The sequence below is a fragment of the Brienomyrus brachyistius genome, chromosome 5 (genome assembly GCF_023856365.1).
Source record: "Brienomyrus brachyistius isolate T26 chromosome 5, BBRACH_0.4, whole genome shotgun sequence".
Classification (NCBI taxonomy): Eukaryota; Metazoa; Chordata; class Actinopteri; order Osteoglossiformes; family Mormyridae; genus Brienomyrus; species Brienomyrus brachyistius.
Window position 1 is genome coordinate 14,988,954 of NC_064537.1, and position 22,329 is coordinate 15,011,282.

Consider the following 22,329-nt stretch of genomic DNA (forward strand, 5'->3'; position numbering starts at 1 on the left):
CGTGCGAGACGTCGAAACTGGGCAGCTGATCTGACAGAACACCTCAATGAAAGGGAAGACCGTTTAGCAGCCAGATGATTTCACTTCCCCCGTGGCACCCCTGCCCCCCCCCCCTGCCCCCCCCCCCCCATTCACTACCCACCTCCTTTTTTGTTGTGCAACTAAGCCCTGGAGCATTTGTTGAAACTGTTCTGTCAGCACTGCTTTAGGTGTTGCTATGTCTTCCTGCACCGACCTACACTCAACTACTCATGGTGTAGAGAGGAAAACTGTCCTGGGAGCGAAGAACTAAACATTCTGGGTCCGTTCAGTGAAGTTGTGTGCTGGGAATTTGTACACATAACCCAGAAATAATCAATTTACTGCATATTTTAAAAGTACCTGATTAGATATTTCTATGTATTACTTTTCATGTAAAGCATACAGCCATGCTGGAGAGCATCGTGATCTCTCTCCCTGCTGTTGTCTTGCCCCAGTGAATCCCCTATTGCAGGCTTCCTTGATGACTATGCCTTTGTGATCTGTGGCTTACTGGACCTGCACGAGGCCACGCTGAACACGTTCTGGCTTGGCTGGGCTGAGGAGTTACAGCAAAGGCAGGACCAGCTCTTCTGGGACAGCCAAGGCAGCGGTTACTTCTGCAGTGACCCTAGAGACGCTACATTGTTGCTGGCACTCAAGCAAGGTAAGCAATCGGGTTAAGGAAGGTAAGTGGGCGGAGTGGAGGGCGGGTCTAAAAGGCATCTTCAGATGTGATTTGCTATTTGGCTGTCATTCTGCTTGACACTTGACACTCTTGGGCCCTTACACACTTCCCTTACCTCCCTGACATTATTAAAAAGAAATATTTCTGTGGCAAATTCATCCCCGCAGGACAATTTCTGGAGCTAAAATAATTTTTGGCATATTTCCTCGAGTAACACATAGGAAATTAGTTTCTTGCCCTCGACTTTATCTGAAACGATCGATTTTTCCCTACGAGAGAACAGAAAAAGTGCAGTAGATATGGGTTGTTCAGCTGAATTGGGCCCATCCTCGTGCCTGCAGTGCAACTTTCATGGCATTAAGCTTGATCCTGAATGTTTTAATTGTCTCCGGTTCCACTAGCCGCCTGGCCATTTATAACTCCCACATGTCAGTGAAAAATGTACCTTTAGCTAATTTCCACCTATGTCCTCTTACACTGCTAAACGTTCAACCCAAAGTAGCTACTGACGTCAGCTTTATTGATTTACCTCCCGTGTGGCTGCCTCTGACATCTCGTTTGTTAAATCGCACCACCCCTGAATAAATTTTGATTTGATTATTTTGATTTATTTTGATATCATGCCACATTGGTAATGCTTTTAGGTGGGTGGGTGGGGGAGGGCTAGTGCGTGACATTTGTTAAGGTGGGACAGGAAAATGCATTTGAGGGGTGTAACTGCCTTAGCACGATGTCCTTAATAGCATGGTTCCGTATTCACTTACCTGGAAGGGAACATGCATGCTGATAGACTCAGAGATCCTCCACGGGGGGGCTCTGTCATGACAGATAACCCTGTGAAAATGGCCCTGACATATATAAGCAAAGGGGACAAAAGTGAGTAGTTATTATATTTTTTATTTTTCATCACCATGACGTACTAAAATGGATGTGAGTAGGTCTTTCGTCGGGTGACTCGCCATCACTGAGAGCTTAGCTGGAAGGCTTTGCTGCTTTAGGTCAGGCTATCCCAACAATGTGGTAAAACATGATATTTTTTAAGCTTGTGCGGACCTTTTTCGGGTCAAAAGTCTTGTCGGGCGATTGTCCTGCCTTCGTCATCATCTGCAACGTCACGCACGGAATGCTTATGCCAGTGTGCTGTACACCCCCCTGTGTTTAACCTCTTTTTCACACGCGCTCGTGATATGCTTCTTATTATCAGAGCAGTAATAACTGACCTCTCCGCCAAAGCAGAACCTTCCCCATTTGTATTGGCTTCATGTGCCCTTCCGGGTTTATTCTCGTTTGAAAAGGTTATATTTGCTTGGCAGCCTGTCTCGTGCTAAATGAAATACGAGCCTTAGCACTGTCGCCCAGCGGGGTATTCAGCGAAGCTATCAGGGTTAAGTACCCCGAGTCCGCCTCCTGTGATTTTTAGCGATGTTTAAGCCGCCACTTGTGCTTGTTCATGTCCGCTTTTGTATGTGCGCACGGCCTTAGTTGGTCGTGTGCAGATTGCGCTCCAGGTCTTAAGCCCTCACTGCCAAACGCAAGAACATGGCCTGAGGCATAAAAACGGATCCGTTCAGATGAAAATGGACCTCCCTACATATTTTTTGTGGCTCACTTATTGCATCATACTTATTTAATAAATATTCAAATATGCTTATATTATACTTTATATAATTATAGTTAAAATGTTGGATGGTATTTTACTAAAGCTACATTGCCTGTAAATTGCAGAAACCCAGGGAACACACATAACCCTTCATGCTACCCTAAGTTGCTCAGATACTTATGTGTTGTACTGAATGAGTGGTCTACGCTGGTATTTTTTGTCTTCAGACCAGGACGGTGCAGAGCCCAGTGCCAACTCTGTCTCTGCGATGAACCTGCTCCGTCTGTCCCTCTATACGGGCAGGCAGGAATGGGCCTCTCGCTCGGAGCAGCTGCTGACTGCGTTTTCGGATCTCCTGGTCAGGATGCCCATCTCCTTGCCGGACATGGTCCGCGGCCTCATGGCGCAGCACTACACTCTCAAGCAGGTGAGGCCTGTCTGCCCGCTAATTACAGCTACACGGTAGCAAACAATAACAGCAAACACATCGATGGACACGTCATTCTTCTGGATGGTGGTTTGTTTGAGTGGAGCTCGGGTGGCTTTTAGGTACCGTGCCAGGGAAGGGTTTGTCATCCACAGGCACGCACGGCTTTTGCGAAGTGCTCCTGAACACCTTTTGCTCCCAGAGAAAGCCTTTTCACGCAGCCCGTATCTATGGCATAACCGGTGTGTGCGTCTTACCATGTGTCCATGCTTCAGTCAAAGAGGCTTTCCATCACCAGCTGACTTCTGAGAGCGCGTATACGGAATCACACTCTGGATACCGCGGTAACAAGCTGCAGGTTCAGCTGGGGCCAGATGGACTGGCAGAGACACCTGCCCACCTCATTACCAGTAGCCGGCGGCCGGGCTGACCCACGCCTCCTCACTCTCTCCCCCCAGGTTGTTATCTGTGGCCAGCTCGACTCTGAGGACACCGCATCCCTGGTTTCCTGTGTCAGTGCTCTGTTCCTGCCCCATAAAGTGAGTGACTACCCCCCCCCCCCGCTGAGCATGCTCTGTGTGCGCAAGAGAAACCCTTGGAATAGCACATAAGAAGCCAGATCTGTGGCCTGTGACACGTCCCGTGGGGGGGGGGCAGACTTTGACATATCGCTGGCTGGTTGAGGTAACATGGGCTCGTGTTACTAGTGGGGATGATGGTAGGGAAAGGTGCAGCGACTGGGGGGGGCGTTTCAAAGAAAAACGTCCTAATCGCAGGCAGAAATTGACGACCCTGCAGCTTTTCGCCTCTCTAACCGCTTAATTAGTTCTTTGCTCTGCTTATCTACACACTCGTCCGTCGCAGGAGGGAGAAGCTCAGCCTCGATACCCGCGGTGGCTGGAGTGATACTGTGTTGTCAGTCATCCTCAGCTCCAGAACCATGGGAACTGGGTGTGTAACTAACGGGAAGTGGGATCGACAATGTCCAATAATCCCAGTCAATGAGGCCTGTGAGGCTCGATATTATCGCTGCATTCTTTTAAGCTCAAATTCAGTACATTTCCTGAACAAACCCCAAAATAGCTGCACATGTCAAGATGTTATTATTAAAATATACAAATTCTGAGCCAACTAAATAGAAAAGGCACACCTCAAATTGTAAATAACATTAGTGATATTTAGAAGTGCTCTTTTAAAAACAGCATATTTTTGCGGCTTTATAGGTGTGACGGCCACTTTAAGATTGGTCACTTCTTGTGTTGACTGGCCAAGCTTGGATTTTACCGTAAAATTGACGCATTTATCGTAACACGTAGGTGTCGATAAGGCTCTCCCATCATTTTAAGTTAGCATTTCAGTTGTATTTAGAAATTTCATTACCTGGAAAAAATGAGCTTAACTAAGGGATTACGTTCCTGAAAGGCTTCCAGTATATCATTAAATATGATCCTCACATGTGACAGGAATTAAAACTTGTTGATTTTGGCATTTTGATTTTTGTTCTTGTCCAGTTCTGGCAGCACTGAGACAAAACGTGTGATATTGAAATCCGTTTCCGTCCCGGATCTGTGAATGTCTGATCTCTGTCTGCTGATTTCTCCCCAGGATGAGCATGTGTAAAATGCTGCCGCTGCTGGCTAATTGCTCACAGTAGAGGGTGTTTCATGGTATTTATACAGTATATAATAGGTTTGTTATACTTATATTAGAATTTTTATTGATATTTATTTCAGTTACTCCGGTTTCCCCCCACAGTCCAAAAACATGCTGAGGCTAATTGGAGTTGCTAAATTGCCCGTAGGAGTGCATGTGTGTGTGAATGGTGTGTGAGTGTGCCCTGCGATGGGCTGGCCCCCCATCCTGGGTTGTTCCCTGCCTCGTGCCCATTGATTCCGGGATAGGCTCCGGACCCCCTGTGACCCAATAGGATAAGCGGTTTGGAAAATGGATGGATGGATGGATGGAATTAAGTAATCACAGGGCTTAACCACATAAAATGGTAAAGTGAAATATAATGCAAAGAAGAGTTTAAACTGAGATGTTCATATTGAGAAAAAAGTCCAGTCTAAGGCAATATTTTAATTATCGCGTGGCTTCTTTTATTGATCTCCAGAACATAAATAAGTGATATTGTTCTACGTTATTTATTGACCTTGCAGCGGTGCTTCGCAACTATGACCTATATATTTTCCTGAGAAATGTAATTTAAATAACTTACCTAAGATTACAGGCGTGGTGCTTTTCTTTGTCTTGGGCACTGATTCATGTTTGACAGACTAATTGCTTTGTTGTCATGTTCATTAAACCCGTAATAAAAATGCCTCTTTCTTTTTGGAGAGGGCTTCTAGCAGGGAAATAGAATTATTCATGTGCTTTTGAAAATATGTATAATTATCGATAGCTTTAAAAAACTGCAGAGCTGTATTGCACCAAAGTAACTAATGGATTTTATGTTTTATCTTTTGGCTTCTCCTATTTTTAGGCGTGAAAAAGTAACATTTTGGGTTAGCTAAGCTTTGGGGGAACCCTTCATTATGTTTAGAATAAGTAGGTCTGTACGTGGATTCTGAAAGGGGTGCTGTTTTGATTTTGGGCACTTCCTGCAGTAACCGATGGTCCTGAGGTGTGAACGACCAGGGAGTGTGCGTGCTTAATGGCTGCCGGAGCAGACGGATGGTCTCTGCTGTATGAATGGGGATCAGGAAAGCCCGGGTGATGATATGACATGCGGGTGACGTTGCTGTAGCATATTCCATACAGGTCAGTGGGGTGTTTGTGGAGAATTATGGGCACATTAAGAGACAGCATTTTGACATGCAAAAGTGAACCTATTTCGAGGGCAGGTATCCATCTCCATGAAGGTGCGGGCCCTGTCCTTTGCAAAGTGCCAGATGTTGCTGGTTGTGGTCAGCTATTCATTTATATACTCTAGCATATTAAATACTACGTGTTGTTTAAATAAAGGGAAGAAAAACGTTAACGGTATTATGTGTGTCCCGATTTATTTATATTTTAAACAGTACAAATCTCATTTTCAAGTCAAATTTCCTTGGCTGGAAGGAATAATGTATATTCTTATGCGAGCACAGGGTTGCTGTGTGATGTCAGCTGGGGATTTTTAGTACAGGAAGTGCTATTTCCACTGTGGCTCAGAGCAGAGTAGGAGGCTGCCTGTTTGTTGTGTTGCTGGAGGCAGTTAAACGGACAGTGGAGGATTTCTTCAAGCCAAGTATACAGAACAGAGGAAACAGAACGTGATGCTATAGACCAGTGTTTCCCAATCTGGTTCGCAAGGACCCCCCGCAGATGGTCCACATTTTTGCCCCCCAACAGCTCGGCCTCAGGTGAGCTCTGGGGTAATTGTTTGCCTAATTGACTTGGAAATGACACAAACGTTAACTAAACCCCAGTATTTACTGAGGACTTACCACATTTGTTTTTGTTACTGGGCTAAAACTGCAGTCAAGTAATATCAGCCTAGAATCCCCAGTGTACATATCTATTCTTGGAGACACCGAGGTGGGGGGCGGGGGGGGGGGGATTGGACCTTGTGGCATCTTCCTGAATAGTATCTATATTTACATGTATGAGCATATGTCATAAATGTTAGGGGGGGTATGCATTTCTGATATTTGTTTATGCCATTCATGAATTTAAGTGTACCGTTTTGCTCAGGAAAACATCTTTATACCTTAAAGCTGTGCACTTTTACCTTTATACACCAGCAAATTACTAGCAGCAGTTCAATACCTTTCGTTTCTCAAGCAATTCGACTTCTGGGGATTGAAACCCATAATGTTTTGGTGCCAGTTTCGGATCCTATGTGCTGCCTCTGTGGCTAATTCAGTATTATTTTTTGCTTTTTCATTCTCCGTGACTGCGGAGATATAAAATCGGTGCTAGAGAGGAAGTTTTCGCTTGCGCGGTTAGCCCTTGAATTAGTGATCCCTAACGAGAGTCATCATTTCTAATTACTGTGTCAAAATGGCATTTGATACTTGAAGAGGTGATACATGTAACAGAGCCTCCCTTTCTTCCCTCGCTCGCGCACTTGCTCGCTCACCCATTGGTTTTGCATCCATGGTAACCAGCCGCCAGTGTCCCAGTGTTCTGGAATCGTTCGAGCCCAGTTAATCTAACCACTGAAGGTCTCCCTACCTACTCTGCAAGTACTGAGAGTAGAGAGTGGGTGTCGAGTCTCACTTGTGGACATTTCAGGAACGTGCGCTCTCTCATACCCCTGTATGTATCTGTGTGTGGTGTAGTATGATCAGAAACATGCCAAGCCTCAAATTCAGTATTTATTTATGCAACAAATCGAGAACTTCAAAGGGGCTATCCACAATACTCAGATGAATAATTCCAGTGTTGATTATTGCTTCACTGAGATGTTTATATATTGGATCCAGGGACTGGATTAGCAAGTTCTTATTCACTTCAGGCAGTGGTTCTTCATATCATATATATTTGGTCCAGTCGACTGCGTTATTACCAGCTGCTTAGATCATCAGTTTATTCAGAGCATCTGTCCACTTTATACATTTATCCAGCTGGATGGCTGAAACAATTCAGAAGAATCTGCCGGAGCATCTCCTACTATAGCCCTATGACTCTTATGTCACTTGTGCATCTATTGCTCATGCTAAATATGGAATAGTAAGTATCATGTAAATATGCACAATTGCTGGCTTCGTAGTAACACTGCATTAAATGATTTAAGGTGGAGCTCAAAAATGACCAGTTGCCCAGTTTAGGTGAGTGGTTGTAGATTTAGGCATGAGGGATGTCATTGTAGTTATATAATTATGTTCATTTAGTTCACTCATTCATAGCTTTCATTCTCATTTTTATATTACTTCCTATCCTTGTTACTTGCTCATCCTGTTCTTTGCCTCTCATACAACTCACTCTCACCAAGTGCGTCTGACCCCCTGGCTCTAGGAGTTTGTACGAAAACCACAGATAAAGGGCCTGCTTCCCTCAGTGGGGGCTGAGACAGACACAGACAGACACTGAACCGGCCGTGTGAAACATCATTCTGTAACATCTTCATTATGTCTTAATAACCTGCTTAAGGAACCTGCCTCGTCATTCAACTCTAAAAGAACCTGCGGTTTCACTGAAGAAATCTATCAGGCATGATGTCAGCACAGTGATATATAAACACACAGTGCTGACGAAAAGTCTTGGGATTATTGCTTAATTCTGTAATAATGTTGCAAATTTACTGATTTCATAACAGAAGTCCATTGACAAACAGTGTTTAACGTATCTGCACATATCAACCACACAGACATTTTCTTTTTATTAAGCATCATATTTTTTTTGACTGACTCATTCAATTCTGTTCTTGCCATTTTGCTGTTGATTGCAATCGTAGTCATTGGCTGCCAAAGGCAAACTAAACACAAATGTTTGGTGTTTTATATTATTCCAAAGGTGTTACTAATTAAAAAGCACACAATGATGCTTGTCGATTAACTTTTTAACTCGGAACAGCTACTCTTAACTGTAATTTGGGTTTGAAGTCATTAGTACATAACATGAATGTTTTACTTTAAAACTTTTGGTTGTTTCCCATGTGAAAAAAAATGGAGTAATTATTTTTGTTATGAAATCAGTAAATTATGTAAATGTGGCAAGTATGTACACACACACGCACACAGGTTTGTACTTGTATCTTTGTGGGGACTCTCCATTCATTTCTATGGGGAAAACTCTAATCCCAACATGATGACCTTAACCCCCAACCCAGCCCTAAGCTTAACCAAACAAAATGTGAGACTTTTAGCATTTTTAGTTTTTTGATTGCATCCACAGATTTTTGTGAGGACCTGAAAAATGGTGCCCGCAAAGTCAAAATAGCAGGTTTTTATTACATTGTGAGAAACATTTGGTCCCCACAACGTAATATAAACATAATCCACACACACGCACTAACTTACACACATATATACAAAACATGTATATTTAAAACTGATCTTCAAAGGAAGTTTCTTTTTTCCATGGCATGAATAGCCATAGCAACCCCAGAAAAACGTCAGAAATGTCTTCAAACAAGTAAGGATTTCGGAATGCCTGTAGACATCAGTGGAGGCTTTTAAGGCAGAGGAGCTTGGCGGAAAGGGAGACCGTCCCTGGGAATGTTTATCTGCGCGATGCGCACGTGTAGGAGGGCAGGCAGAGGGTGGGGGCGGAAGGCGCTCTGTTCTCCGTGCCCTGCTAGGCTTTTCGACAGTCCAATTTAAATCTAATTACCATGTCCTGTGTTCCTTTGTTTTGGGCGACTCTGGGTTTAATTGTGGGGAATGAGCTGCACGCAGTCTTTTTAGTTTTTATATTTTTATTAATTTTCTGTCTTTTCGGATTCTCTACCAAACCAGAGAAGTTATTTCTCCCAAATCATTGGGCATTTGAAACTATTGGTCGAAAGCAGACTTTGATTGTGATTTTCGGGGTGGTATCTTTTTTATTTTAATTACCAGCTGTTGTACTCTTCTTGTCAGATGCGTCTCACATCAGTATTGTCCTGTGGTCTTTTCTTTCTAACGCGTTGCTCAATGCAGGCTCCATAAAGAAACGGTTTTATGGTGCATTTCCAACACTAAGAGTCGCAACATGGCTCTGATTGCCCTGATAATGTGAAGGACAGACTGGAGAGCGAGTTGCATCCAGCCAGTATGTCCTTGCGATTGCAACCAGTTGACCAGTCCATGACATTCTGTAGTTAATGTCCCCATACTAACTCAAGTCACAATCGACAAGGCCGACGTTCAACTAATGTGACAGAGAATTAAGAGTGGACTGACTTTCACGTGAGAGCTGTGTTGAGTGAAGAGAAATTTGAAGTACCTGCATCTTGGAGCAGTGTGGGCCATGGGTCCGTAGCTGTCTGCATGGAAGCGTGAGTCCGTTTTTTCACTCACATTCACATGAGCTTCGCCGGGACTTGAACTGGCAGAGAAAACATTATTTTTTTTTTTTTTGACAGGGGAGTGTTTTGAACTTTGTCTGATTACGGTGGAGATAAATGGGTCTGATTTCCTAACAAGGCCGTGGAGACTGGAGAGGAGCATTGAAAAGTGGGTAGGAAATGCAGCGGTGGGAGCAGCCAGGCCGGGTAACAAAGCCCCAGACGATGGTGCGGATTAAGGCATCTTTGGCCGGCCGCCTCGCCGTGGCCTCCCAGCGCTGTCCGCAGAGAGCCCCTCCCCCAGTGCTGTCTGCAGAGAGCCCCTCTCCCAGCGCTGTCTGCAGAGAGCCCCTCTCCCAGTGCTGTCTGCAGAGAGCCCCTCTCCCAGTGCTGTCTGCAGAGAGCCCCTCTCACAAGCGCTGTCCGCAGAGAGCCCCTCTCCCAGTGCTGTTTGCAGAGAGCCCCTCTCCCAGTGCTGTCTGCAGAGAGCCCCTCTCCCAGCGCTGTCTGCAGAGAGCCCCTCTCCCAGCGCTGTCTGCAGAGAGCCCCTCTCCCAGTGCTGTCTGCAGAGAGCCCCTCTCACAAGCGCTGTCAGCAGCAGCAACACGCATCCTGTTCTCTCCATGCTTCATTTACTGGGTCGATTGTCTCCATTTTATTTTCGCTGTAATTACCTTGATTCGAAGCTGCTTCCATGGCTGACCGGCCACAGCACTTCGTGCAGTTTGATATCCGACGATGCTAAGGTTAAGTAGCTCGATGAAAGGCATCATCCACCTCCCTGCAGAATTCCGCGTCCTTAATGGCCGGGCTCTACGCCACCATTAGTGTTTTGTTTCCTGCTACACAGAATTAGCCCTCCGGAGAAGACAAAGTTGATGTTGCCTTGACTGCTGGTGGAATGTCGATGTCAATATTGGTGTATTTTTAGAATGGGCATAAATGAAGATGCCCCAAGTGTGACTGGTCTGATTGTAGAATCCCATTCCCACCTCCTCCTCAGGCAGCCAGTCAGCAAAGCAGAGGAAAGCAGTCTCTGAGCTATCAACCACTCATGCTGTTTGTGTGTCCGTCTCCAAGCAGTTGAAATGAAAATACAACCCATGTCTATTTCATTCTGTATACTTAGCAGTTGCTTTCATCCAAAGTGACACATTATTATTATTTTTTTTTGTGAAAGCAGAGTCCAGCAGTCACAGCAATTGGAGGTTAAGGGCTTTGGTACTGGGTTCAAAGGTGACATAACTCTGCCAACACTGGGGTTTGAAGCACCTTCTGATCCCAGTCACAGCATCCTACACAGCTGAGCCAAACACCGTTACCCTCAGCTTTCACTCAACAAATTAAAAAACAACTCAGATTTCTCTAAATGTGCATATTTATAATTTAATTATTACTTATTTTTTGTCTGTTGACGGGAGTGTGACTGAGTGACTGATTGCAGTGTAAAGTAGGGAAAGTAAGATGTTTTGAGGCGAAAGCTGCCTTTGAAACGCTGAATACATTTTCAGAGATTTTCCAGCCCTCCTCAGTGTCAAACGCATCCTCACTGGCTGAGGCGCAGCATTCAGAATGACACATGTTCATATATATTTTCAGTAAAAAACATGGACATTTTGCCTGCAACAAAATGTTCAAGGATGCCAGAGTAATTATACACAAGCTTATAATATGGCACACAGCATCTTCGAAGAACTAACTGTCCATGACATTGTTTAAAAGGATCTATTATTATCATTAAAGTCTTTGAAAGTTCATGTACATTTCCTTATCACTGAGATAAAGAAATTGAATTGGTCTCCGTCTAACAGCAACACACGCTACAAGCGGACACTTCAGAATCCAGTAACTGGTGGTTGTTTAATGAGCAGATATGATATTTTTCTTAAGCTACAGATTTTTCCATGGTATTTTCCATTATGTGGTATCTATGGACCAAATAAAGACAGTGATGAACACTGTTGTGTATATATAATATGATAAATTACTCACAGCAAAGCAGCTCAAAATTCCATGCATTTTTCTACGTGGAGAGACGTAGGGTACATCATGGATGGCATTTTATTATGTTACATACAGAAACTAAGATTCGATTAGTTTAGAGATACCAGTTAAGCTAGACCATGGTAGGTAACCAACATTAAGGAAAATGTAGAAATGCACACAGGATAGAAGAGCTGTATGTCCATCTGTCCATAAGCAGAGTTTGATGTTTGCAGTGGGGGACAAAAAAACAGTACCTGGTGCACAGATAACCTCTCATTTTGTCTACCTATTGGGTACCACCAGACCGCTTATGCAAAGGTGCACGGCCCCAGCGAAGTACATGTGCAATGCTACTATTGCCACTTAAGTGCAATTTTGACTCCGCCCCCAGACTCCGCCCATGGCATCCATCAATACATCCAACTAAACATCCATCTATCAAATCCATCCTGGTATACTGTATAGTGCCGTGTCGCAGTGTATCTGGAGCCAATCCAGGATAGTTTGAGGCAGGGGCCAGCCTGGACTGGATTCCAGTGCGTGATACAACAATTCACCCAAACTGCATGTCTTTGGACTATGGGGAGAAATCCACACAAACACAGGGACAGCATGCACACTCTGTGAGATCACAGTGCTGTTCAAACCACCTCAAGCTACAGAGATCACATGTAGAAATGGCATTGCTCTCATTTGATCATAAACCTATCCATCTCAGTTTCCCTGTAATTTTCCCCTAATAGGAGGAGCTTACTGTATATACTGTAGCGGCAGAGCAGGGATTAGGACTGTGATTGTGTCTGTCTCGCGTCTGTTCTCACTTTGACTGCCAAGTCAGCTACATGTTATCTCTTCTACCTGGAAAAGAGTCCCCAGTGCAGCTAGCAAGGAGTGTCTGCATTGGCTTGCATAAATAATACCTAAGCTTTGATGTTGAAGTCTAATTATATACATAATTTATAAAAATATGTACATAATATATATTGTGTTTTATTATAATATATACGGTAGAAGTGAATTCAGCAATTTGAGCAATGTTTCCACTGCTGAGAATAAATTATTTTTTTAAGTTTTGCAGAGACGTAACACATTCAAGCAGCACCTCTCCAGACTGTCATGAAGGCTTTGTCAAGTGGAGATGTTTGTTTGATGGAGAACCTACTTTTGGAATTAGCAGGTGGCTGGACAGGCTCTGTGAAATACAGCAGAGTCCCTCATTTCTGAGAAACGTCCTTCTAATTTAATGATTAAAATGTGATGCCGTGTTACATTATATGGTCCTTGAGATCTGGTTATTTTTGATAAATTCCCATTATCGGGCTATAAGAGGCAGTTAGTAATTATGTGTTCAGAAATATGCTTCTTTTGTTCTGTGTTTTGTGATGCTTGTGAATTTGAAGGAAGAAAAAATAGTTGCAAGCTCCCATAATTCAAAAGCTTTAAATAAACCAAATTCCTAATATCACATCATATGACCCACACAATGATTTCATCATAACAGTGTCACAGGGAGTCACTTTGGATGACTGTATAGTCAATGTCTCTGTTTACTGTCGGGGTGTAATATTTTTATGTTATATGCCCAGACTGGCTGTCCGTCATGGTGAGCAGATGTGTTCACACACTGCCGCCGTTCAGCTTGAGTTTGTATGATTAAGAAGGCAGATATTTCGGTAAACAAAGCTACATCTCAAACAGAAACACTTCACCTCACCTGTTTATAGTGCTTGCTTTCAGCGTGTTTCCGTGCCACTCTACCCCATCGCCTGGGATTAGCTATTTTTCTTTCGAAATGAAAGGTCTAATTGTCCTTTGAGCAAATGAACATACTTTGATTTAAAAACTTGCATACATTTTAATGAATATGTAACATCATTCTAGGAAACAATTTAAGAACTCGTAATTATTTGCCTTAGTTTTTGATAAGTGATCCGATGGGATTTTTAGCTAAGGTTCATGTTGAGGTCTGGTAATTCGGGAGTTGTGCTTGCTTAAGATTCGGATACTTCTTATCCCTATGAAGCAAAAGTGTTTGAATAACAACTGAGCTTCAGATTTCAGTTGATTTTTTTTTCTTGGCGTTTGCAACCTGCAGTTTCACACAAGGAGAAACCAAGTAGCTTTGAACACATTATCCTTTTGAATGTTTTCTTTCTTGGGTATTTATTGAGTGGTATTGTTGAACATGCTTTTTCATTTTATTTTTTGGATCCGCTAAAGGTCAGCGAATGGTTTATTATTCTTTGTGGGGGGTATGAAACTACAGCAAAGAAAAACGAATGAGAAGAAAATGAGCCACCCACTGAGTTTTAAAGTCTGCTGTGAAAGAACACTTTTGGCTTCTGAATTAGCTTTTTAGTGAGAACTGTATCTTGGAGAAAAATATTTTATGTGAAAATAAGTAAAATTATATAACTGCAGTGGCGGTTGTCATTGTTAACGTGCCTGCTGTTTTAATAATAAGTTACATGTAAATGTGCTGTGAAAAAAATGCAAATGTGGATTTGAAATTTTTAGGCAGTTGGGGGGTCAGCTGTATCGCCAAGTGTCAGTCTGTCTGTTCTGATTGCTGATTAAAAGCGACTGACAGTGTCCGGACTCTTTCCGTCAGAAACGGCATATTCAAAAATCAAAGTCAACAGACAAAGATCTGCGCATTTGAAATGATGCTAATTAGTGTACTAATTACTCTACATACCATGGTGATGTTTCGGCACAGCTCTCTCATGTACTCTTTCAGATCTTAGCTTATTAGCTTTGACTGAATCTTGTCGCTCTGCCCCCCCCCCCGTGATGTTTGATTGCGCACGATCTTGATCGCACGTCTCCCTGGAAAATCGCGATAAAGTTATGTGGTGTCATCTCTTTGTCAGTATTCCTTAAATCATCCGCTGTCATTGTTAAAAGGCCGCGCTGCCTCCGTTCATTACTTTCATTAATCTCCAAAAAGTTGCTTCCTCTGTATTTCGTCACCGATGTATTTACAGGGTACCATCTGTTTATGGTGCCACTGACAGTTGTGTATAATTATGACCGCGCCGCACACGCTAAGGTGTGGGACAGAATAAGCGGCTTTTAAAAGATGCCTCAGCAAAGTGAAGAATCTGCCGGGAAATATCGACTGTTCGGTGTGAGAAAGAAGGTTTTACTGCTTTTGCATCATTTCTTTGTAGGTTAATTTGAAATCTCCTAGAGTCTTGTTATTTCAAAATGTAAATGATATTCCAAGTAAGAGTCTTCAGCAGGGTAAGGCAATGTGTAATCCCTACCCAGTCCTGACGAGAAGATGTGGTAAAACTGCTTCAGGCCCAGAAGGCATGACTAATCGCATCATGATGACCTTGCAATGTGGTGTTTAGCCGTTTCCACGTGTGCAGGCCTTCGGCTTATTAGGCCTGGATGTGGAAGCTGAATGTTTGGGCTGGACAACTAAAGCTGGGGATTTTTTTTCCCCTCCGGTACATTCTGCCAGACGAATGAAGAGGAGGCGCATCATGGATTCCTATTAGAATTTAATGGGCGCGTCCATAATAGCAGAGCAGGGAGGGAGATAAACGTATAATGATCTGTTGCTTATCTATGTGTGTACTGTGGGCATCTAGTCAAACCCCGTTTTTTCCTCCCTGCCTGTGTGTTTGTACAGTCATATTTGCTAGTCTTGCCTTTAGTTACGTCTCTCAGGTGCAGTTTCAGCTCTGGTTAGATAAGGATTTAGCTTTTTTTTCCCCATCTATCCATTACATTTCACAGCTTAACATTCCTATGTTTAAGGAACAAGTGGAAATACTGCACACTCATCAGTAGGAGAGGTAGCCCCACACATGGATTCAGCAACGAACTCAATCTGAATGTGTCGTGATTACTTCTTGTGCATAAGCAGCCTTGGTGGGGTTGAGGGCTGAGTGCCAAGAGCAGGACAGCAAGAAAGCCTCTGGAAACTTCTACCCACAGATAGAGGCGACAGCCCAAGAAGGAAACTATGAGAAGCCTATGGCACGGGGAACCATTCGTGCAGCAGTTTGGGGGATTACTTCCCGTCTCCCTGTATTGTGTGTACAGACCTGTCTCAGGGAGACACTTAAGAATGCAGTCAAGCTTCTCGATCCTAGAAGCACTATTTTCACTCCTATTAGTCAGACTTTGCTTTGAGATCTGAGCTGTGTCATGCCACCAGCTCTGACAGGTTTGAATTCCCCAGGCGAGTTGATCTAAATCCAAGGAATGCCCGATTAATCAGCTTCCCCTTATTATCCCAAAAGTGGAAGCTGCTCCCATTGCCCAATTTTTAAGTGACCCCATAAAGCGGATCGGGTGTTGACGTGACATCCTTCTGGCTGTCAGTGGGAGAAGCGGCTGTGATCCGCAAAGAGCCGCTGCTGATTTCAGGGTCTGCCTGTCTGTTAGCATTTAGTGCCGAGGGAGAAGTCTGCTCTATTTCTCAAGCCCTCTTCTGGCCAAGAGACTTGCTTTGTCTGCGCTGATTTCTTTATTTGTGCATGTTACGTCTTATTATGTTGACTGTCATGAGGTGCCAGTTAAGCCGATGACAGGCCCTGTGATTTCTGCCGTGTCTCACTGCAGGCGGCTCCCAGGGATAACAGGAAATTAATGGGGCAGAATTCTCCACAAGCGGAGAACCCCAATAAGGAGAATCTTGTTATACTGAAGACACGCTTCAGAGATCCTTCCTTTGTGATTTGCTGTCCCATGTCGAGCATGTTTCTAGCAGAGATTCCCACCCTTCTGACACTACTTTTCAGATCTCCATTCTCCAGCGTGACAGCTCCCCACTGTGTGAATTACCCCATCCTCCACCCCAGTTAACTAAGGAGGGGCTCCTAGACAGTATTGAATACAGCTGGTTATCAATCCCAGTGCCTTCTCTCCCTAGAGCTGCTTTCCTGTAGATGCAGATTAAATCGCTTGTGGCTGTAGCGTGGGGAGGAGATTGCCCTGTGAAATTCTCCTTCTCTTTAGTAAAGAGAACCAGCAAAGGCTGGCCCTGGATTTCCCCTCCAAGCTACATGAGCTAGATACATCGCAGATCCCATTGACTGCTGCTGATTACTGGTTCTGTTTGAGTAGATTAGGGATGCTCTCTGCCCATCCATCCATCCATTCATTTTCCAAACCGCGTATCCTACTGGGTCGCGGGGGGTCCGGAGCCTATCCCGGAAACAATGGGCACGAGGCAGGGAACAACCCAGGATGGGGGGCCAGCCCATCGCAGGGCACACTCACACACCAGTCACTCACACATGCACACCAACTGGCAATTTAGCAAGTCCAATTAGCCTCAGCAAGTCTTTGGACTGTGGGGGGAAACCGGAGAACCCGGAGGAAACCCCACGACGACATGGAGAGAACATGCAAACTCCGCACACATGCAAACCCAGGTCCCAGAGGTGTGAGGCAACAGTGCTAACCACTGCACTACTATGCCGCCCCGCTCTCTACCCAGTATGCAAAAAATATAAGAAGAAAGTGCTAGTGCATTACCTCACAGCTTTCCTTAATATCCCTGTGAAAAACCTTAATCTTCTGGCCAGTGATCAGATCCATAGGATATGGGGGCTGGAGGAAAGGGCAAATTTATCAGAATCCTCGTGATGTTAATAGGTCTCCCAAGCAACATGCAAAATATACATTCTCTTCACTGAGATAAGCAACATTTTAAACACACAACAGTCAGGCTGTTAAAAATGCTTTTCACTCCAATACACAATGTACACTTTACTTTGTCGAGACAGTTGCAGGTGAGTGCAGGGGCTTTTCCCCAATCCAAGACCTCTCCATGTTACATTTGTGTTGTGCGTCGCCACCATTGGAGATGTAGTATGTTTAAGTATTTGCATTTTATGAAAGAGCTACAATGTATAAAAGGCACTGTAATTATATATTGCCACCCACACTTCTCTCAAAATGATGTTTTGATATGTTGTACTAACAAGAGAGAACTGACCTTATAGGAGCATTATAGCATAGTGTTTTTTTTGAACGATATAGTGGTTATTGCATGTAGTTGGCTAGTTTATAAATTTAGCTAAACTACAGTCTCTGTAAGCCTGGGTGTCTGATCTCTTCCACGTGTGCTTGTTATCCCCTGTTTCTCCTGCTCTCAACGTTCTGCCTCTGAATATCTGTCAGGGCTTGTTTTCAGATTTCTCCTGTACCTTCTCCCCTCACCCGTGTTTTATCCCTAGGTCTTGATGCTGGCAGATGGCGACACAGACGGCTTCTTATACCAGCGGCTGCCTGTCCTTGCCACCCTGAGGCCCCTGGAGGGCAGAGCGACTGCGTACGTGTGCCAGAACTTCGCCTGCACCCTCCCCGTTACCTGCCCTCAGGAGTTGCGGAGGCAGCTGCTGGAGTGAGGCGCGCGGCCCCCACGGATGACCTGGACACCGGAGCCGAGGGGGAGGGAAGCCTCGTGCGGAGTTCTGTAGCAGCTAAGCTTTGCCTTCAGATCCCTTGATGTACCCTGCAAAGACAAAAAGCTACAGAAGCAACGGAGTTCATGCCATGAATAGATACCAGCTTGAAGGGAACACGTTCATTAAGCCCCGCTGATGCTCTGAGAGCTCAGTGGATGAATTGTAGCATAGGATTAGGGATTCTCTTCCAAAAGCTGACCCCTCAATGTCATGTAGTCGTCCCGTCCGTGTTTCACACCATCCCCTGACTCCCTGCACTGTAGCAGAGGTATTTTGCCTTTGCTTATCACTTTGTAAATAGTGGAAGCCGAATGCGCAGCAGTGGGATGGAGCGAAGGGATGAGTGTCACTACGGATGTGGCTGTGGGCCTGGGGCGGTCCTTTCCTGCCGAGGACTGCCTGCCTGCCAGTGTTTTCCTCACCAGCGGCAGGATAAACAGTCATGCAGAACATGTACAGCACTGCTTCAGAAATATGATGAAAGCCATTGCCTTTTACTCGAAGGATGAATGCGCTGTGTCATTGGATCAAACGTAACGTCAAACCAAAATAGCAAGATGGGTGATATTAAGGATGTGGTCAGCGCTGTGGAGCTAAAATGACTGCTTTTAGAGGTGAGCCGTCTGTCACAGTCACCGTAGCCTCCGTCTGCATAAACGCAGCTGTCTTACTCGGGTCGGCTGTCTAGATACCACGAAAACACCAAATATGACCTGAAACCTCATCTCTGTTTCCTCATTCTCATAGATGCACTTTAAGGCAGGGTACAGATGTCTTTCTTGGTGAAGTGGTATTAAAACTTTTCTAAAGACACGAATATCACGGCGCCCTTTCATTTCCTATACTTGTGCTGTACTCCATGATCCGGAAGCGATGCAAATCCGGGGGTTTTCTGAAGGAGGTGGCGCGTTCCCTTGTGTCCTCCGGTGAGCTTCGCTCCTGGCGAGAGGAGACGAGCGTGGAACATGAAGCTGGGTCCCGCTGTGACGCGACTGCGCTCCCAGCGCCGCAGAAGGCGGGGGACGCACCCGCTCGCCGGCACGCAGCCACAAAGCCACGACATCCAGACAGATTTGCGGCTCTCAGACGCTGGTCCTGCCTGCCAATTCCCTTCCTGGCAGATACGCCGTGGGCCATGTTTCGCTGTGAAAGCCTGTTGGCGACGGCACTTTCTGAGGAGGACAGAAGGGGTTTGTTCTAGGTCTGTCGCATCCTGACTTTACTTGTTACTTGTCAGATTCTGTATTGTCATTCTCGTCACCAGCCCCCCCCCCCCCCCCCCATCAAAGCTACCACTACTCAGTTTTGCTCTTTGAACACATCTTCTACTTGCTACACCAGTAGATAAGGAGTGACCCCTCTCTGTATGAATGTGGTGCATGTCGATCCGGGAAAATTACTACAAACCGGCGACAAAGGACAGGGTATTTGTTTGTGTGCCTGCAAGTAATATCGTGATATTATTAAGATCTGTGAGCATCGACTTCTACATGTCTTCTTAATCCTGGAAATAAGCCCGCCGATTCAGCAACCCGTATACTGATGCGAACAGTAAATGGGCAGTGCACTGGCTTGACTGTAGACACATTTTTGCCTAAGTACAACATACATTAGAATAAATACAATATACATAAGACCCTATGAATATAATCTCAATATATAACCAAACTGTCAGATAACTCTGGACCCAATTCACCAAACCAGGAGATAAAAATGTGCTCTCACCAATATTTCAAATCATTTTACCTATGGATTCTTGACCTCAATCCCCCCAATACTCAGCCCGAAGTTATGCCTTTAATTGACCATTGTATTGTAGCTGTAACTTGCACTTAAGTTCAGTAAAAGCTGGGGGAGCCTGTTCGCTTCTCTGAACATGGGCAGAGATGTCAGACCGTGTTCCTGCAGCCATATGTAGAGACGGTTTTTCAATCTTGCGTTTGAGCGGAAGTTGTGTTCATGTTTCCCCTCAGGGTTATTGGCGTGTGGCCTTTTGGAGACAAGTTTGCTTTGGTCCTGGTTGTATCAGTGCAGAGGCCAGGCTGCTGGACTCACAACCTAACTTATGAGCAGCTATTAACAGACTTAAGCAGATCAATGTAATACTCATAGTCCTCTTGCTCTGTGGATGCAACCAGTATCTTTACCTCTCAGGGGGGTGGGCAGAAGGACCATGTGGCAAATGTGCCCCAGGGAGATCGTTACTGTAAAGGGCTTCTCTGTTTGGGTGTGTGCATGGTGGACCTTGTCCCGCATTTTGCCAGCCTGCTAATGAGGCCACAAGAGGCCCACGTTACCTAGGGCAATGCCAAGCAGGGGGAGATGTGTCAGGAAGCAGCAGGAGGACATGAAGAGAGAAGAGATCATAGGAAGATGGGACTCACTGAGTGTAGGAAAGAGGGAAATCAGAAAATGGGAAGGATTCAAAACAGGTAACAGCATAGTGACAAATGGGGACTGGAATAGAAAGGCGTGTCAGACATATACAAAGGAAAGCTGGTCGAAGGTGTGATTGAGAAATTGGTCAGTGTCTTAGATCACAGTCATTTGTGTACTGGGAAGATCGTTGATTAAATCAGATAATATAGAGAATATTTCAAACTTTGTTAATGACCTACAGTAGTACTTTTTTGGGGTTGATGGAGATGACAGAAATGCTGTAAATGGTCACACGGCCTGCATTTTCAAGTGTAGGCCTTTACAACCTCTTTGGCCGGGATCATTATTAGGCTGCATCTCTTGTAGATTTGTGGAAGTTCATGACTGGAGGAATTGATTTCCTTCACCATGGAGCTGATTGGCAGATGACTGGTGGACTACCTGCCCTATGAGGCACAGCAAGGGCTCTCAGCAGGGCTGGTTATAGATCGCGGTCCATTGATCACCTGCATGCAGAAGCTGACAGAAATCTTAATATCACTTCTTGCAGCAAGAGGCTTAAAGGGTAACTGTAGACCTCCAGTAAGGAATGAGATGTAAATTAGCATTTGGCATTTAAATTTACATGTTCCTTGTTTTGAATTTTGCTTTTGGTCTCATTTCCGCTTTATGTGCTGTTTTCATTTGCTTTGTAATTTGGATTTCGATGTCTAATATAATAACATCGGCCACAGCCATGTACCATATGCAGCCTTTTCGAACGTTTCAGTTTACCCAGGATTTCAGCTGCAGATCTTCTTGAGCTGGTTAATTTCCATTGTTGTCCATAGATAGAAAGTGTGACGTGTGTTGATCTCTCAGCTCCAGTTTTGACTTGAAAGGTGATTGATCTGATTTTTGTTATTCCCCCACTGCGTGAGCCTGGCTGGATATAATAGGAATATGTCCATACATATTCATCACCGCAGAAGGTCAAGGGAGCAGAACGCAAATATGAGCTAGGCAGCAACAGTAATTCACTTCACTGTGCTGGGGTGCCACTGTAGATGTGACATTTTGCTGAGTGCAGTGTTGGAATAGGGCAACTCATTTTGTCTGCGCTTCTAAATGTGAGACAAGTTTGGAGTGCGAGGGAATGAATCACCACCAGTTGTCCGGTGCTCATTGGCTGATAAGCTCCTGGACAAGCCTGTGACTTTTCTATCAGGATATGAATGAATCCAGGGATTCTGTCAGTATCATAGCCTGTATGCTTTACTACCTTGGTTACTTTCATATGCAAACATTACAGTGGGGGAAGAAAAAAGATCACACGTGCCGAAATATAATGTTTTTTTTTTATTTTCACTGTTGATTAAATCTTTTGTTTTCAGTTTTGAAGGTCACTAATATTCTCGCAAATTCTTTGAGCGGTGGATAAAGCCATGTGCCGAGTGCATCTCTGTAAGCTGTAACATGGTGGTGGCGGGGGAGAAAGAAGGGGGGGGGGGGGGCTGCTCTTCAGCTGACAGAATGAACCTGACAGTGCGAAATCACTCAAATTGTTCCATAATTCAGTAGCAGGGAACCCTAACAAAGCAGGGGCTGGAAGATAAAGGCTGACAAAGACGCGGCAGAGGAACGGAAAACTCCCCATTTGTAGGCGTTATATAATATTTGGGACTGTGGGATTTCAAACCCAGTACTGGAAAATAGGTTTGCAGAGGTTTAGAATCCAAAGAAGCATGGCCTGCTTGAACAGCTACCATTTGGCTTTTGTACAGTTCAGTAAATTAATCGCATACATTGCACGATTTATTTGACAAATAAAGAAGTCAGTGCTTCGTAGATTGTGCAAGATAAATTGTGCAAAAAAAAAAAAAAATGAACATGAGGCTAATCGGA

At 44.5% G+C, this 22,329-nt stretch overlaps 1 protein-coding gene across 2 annotated transcripts in view; it reads left to right on the forward strand.

Moving 5' to 3' along the window:
* The window catches only part of spata20 (spermatogenesis associated 20), a 33,688-nt gene extending 14,805 nt beyond the window's left edge, over nt 1-18,883 (forward strand). Inside the window, exons 13-16 of one of the 2 annotated variants that reach the window (XM_049013413.1) lie at nt 477-685; nt 2,534-2,733; nt 3,192-3,272; nt 12,703-17,829. In XM_049013413.1, the coding sequence (XP_048869370.1) occupies nt 477-685; nt 2,534-2,733; nt 3,192-3,272; nt 12,703-12,876 (664 nt within the window). In that variant the 3' untranslated portion in view covers nt 12,877-17,829. The other variant, XM_049013415.1, reaches the window with a different exon arrangement.
* Nucleotides 18,884-22,329: the final 3,446 nt, after the last annotated feature.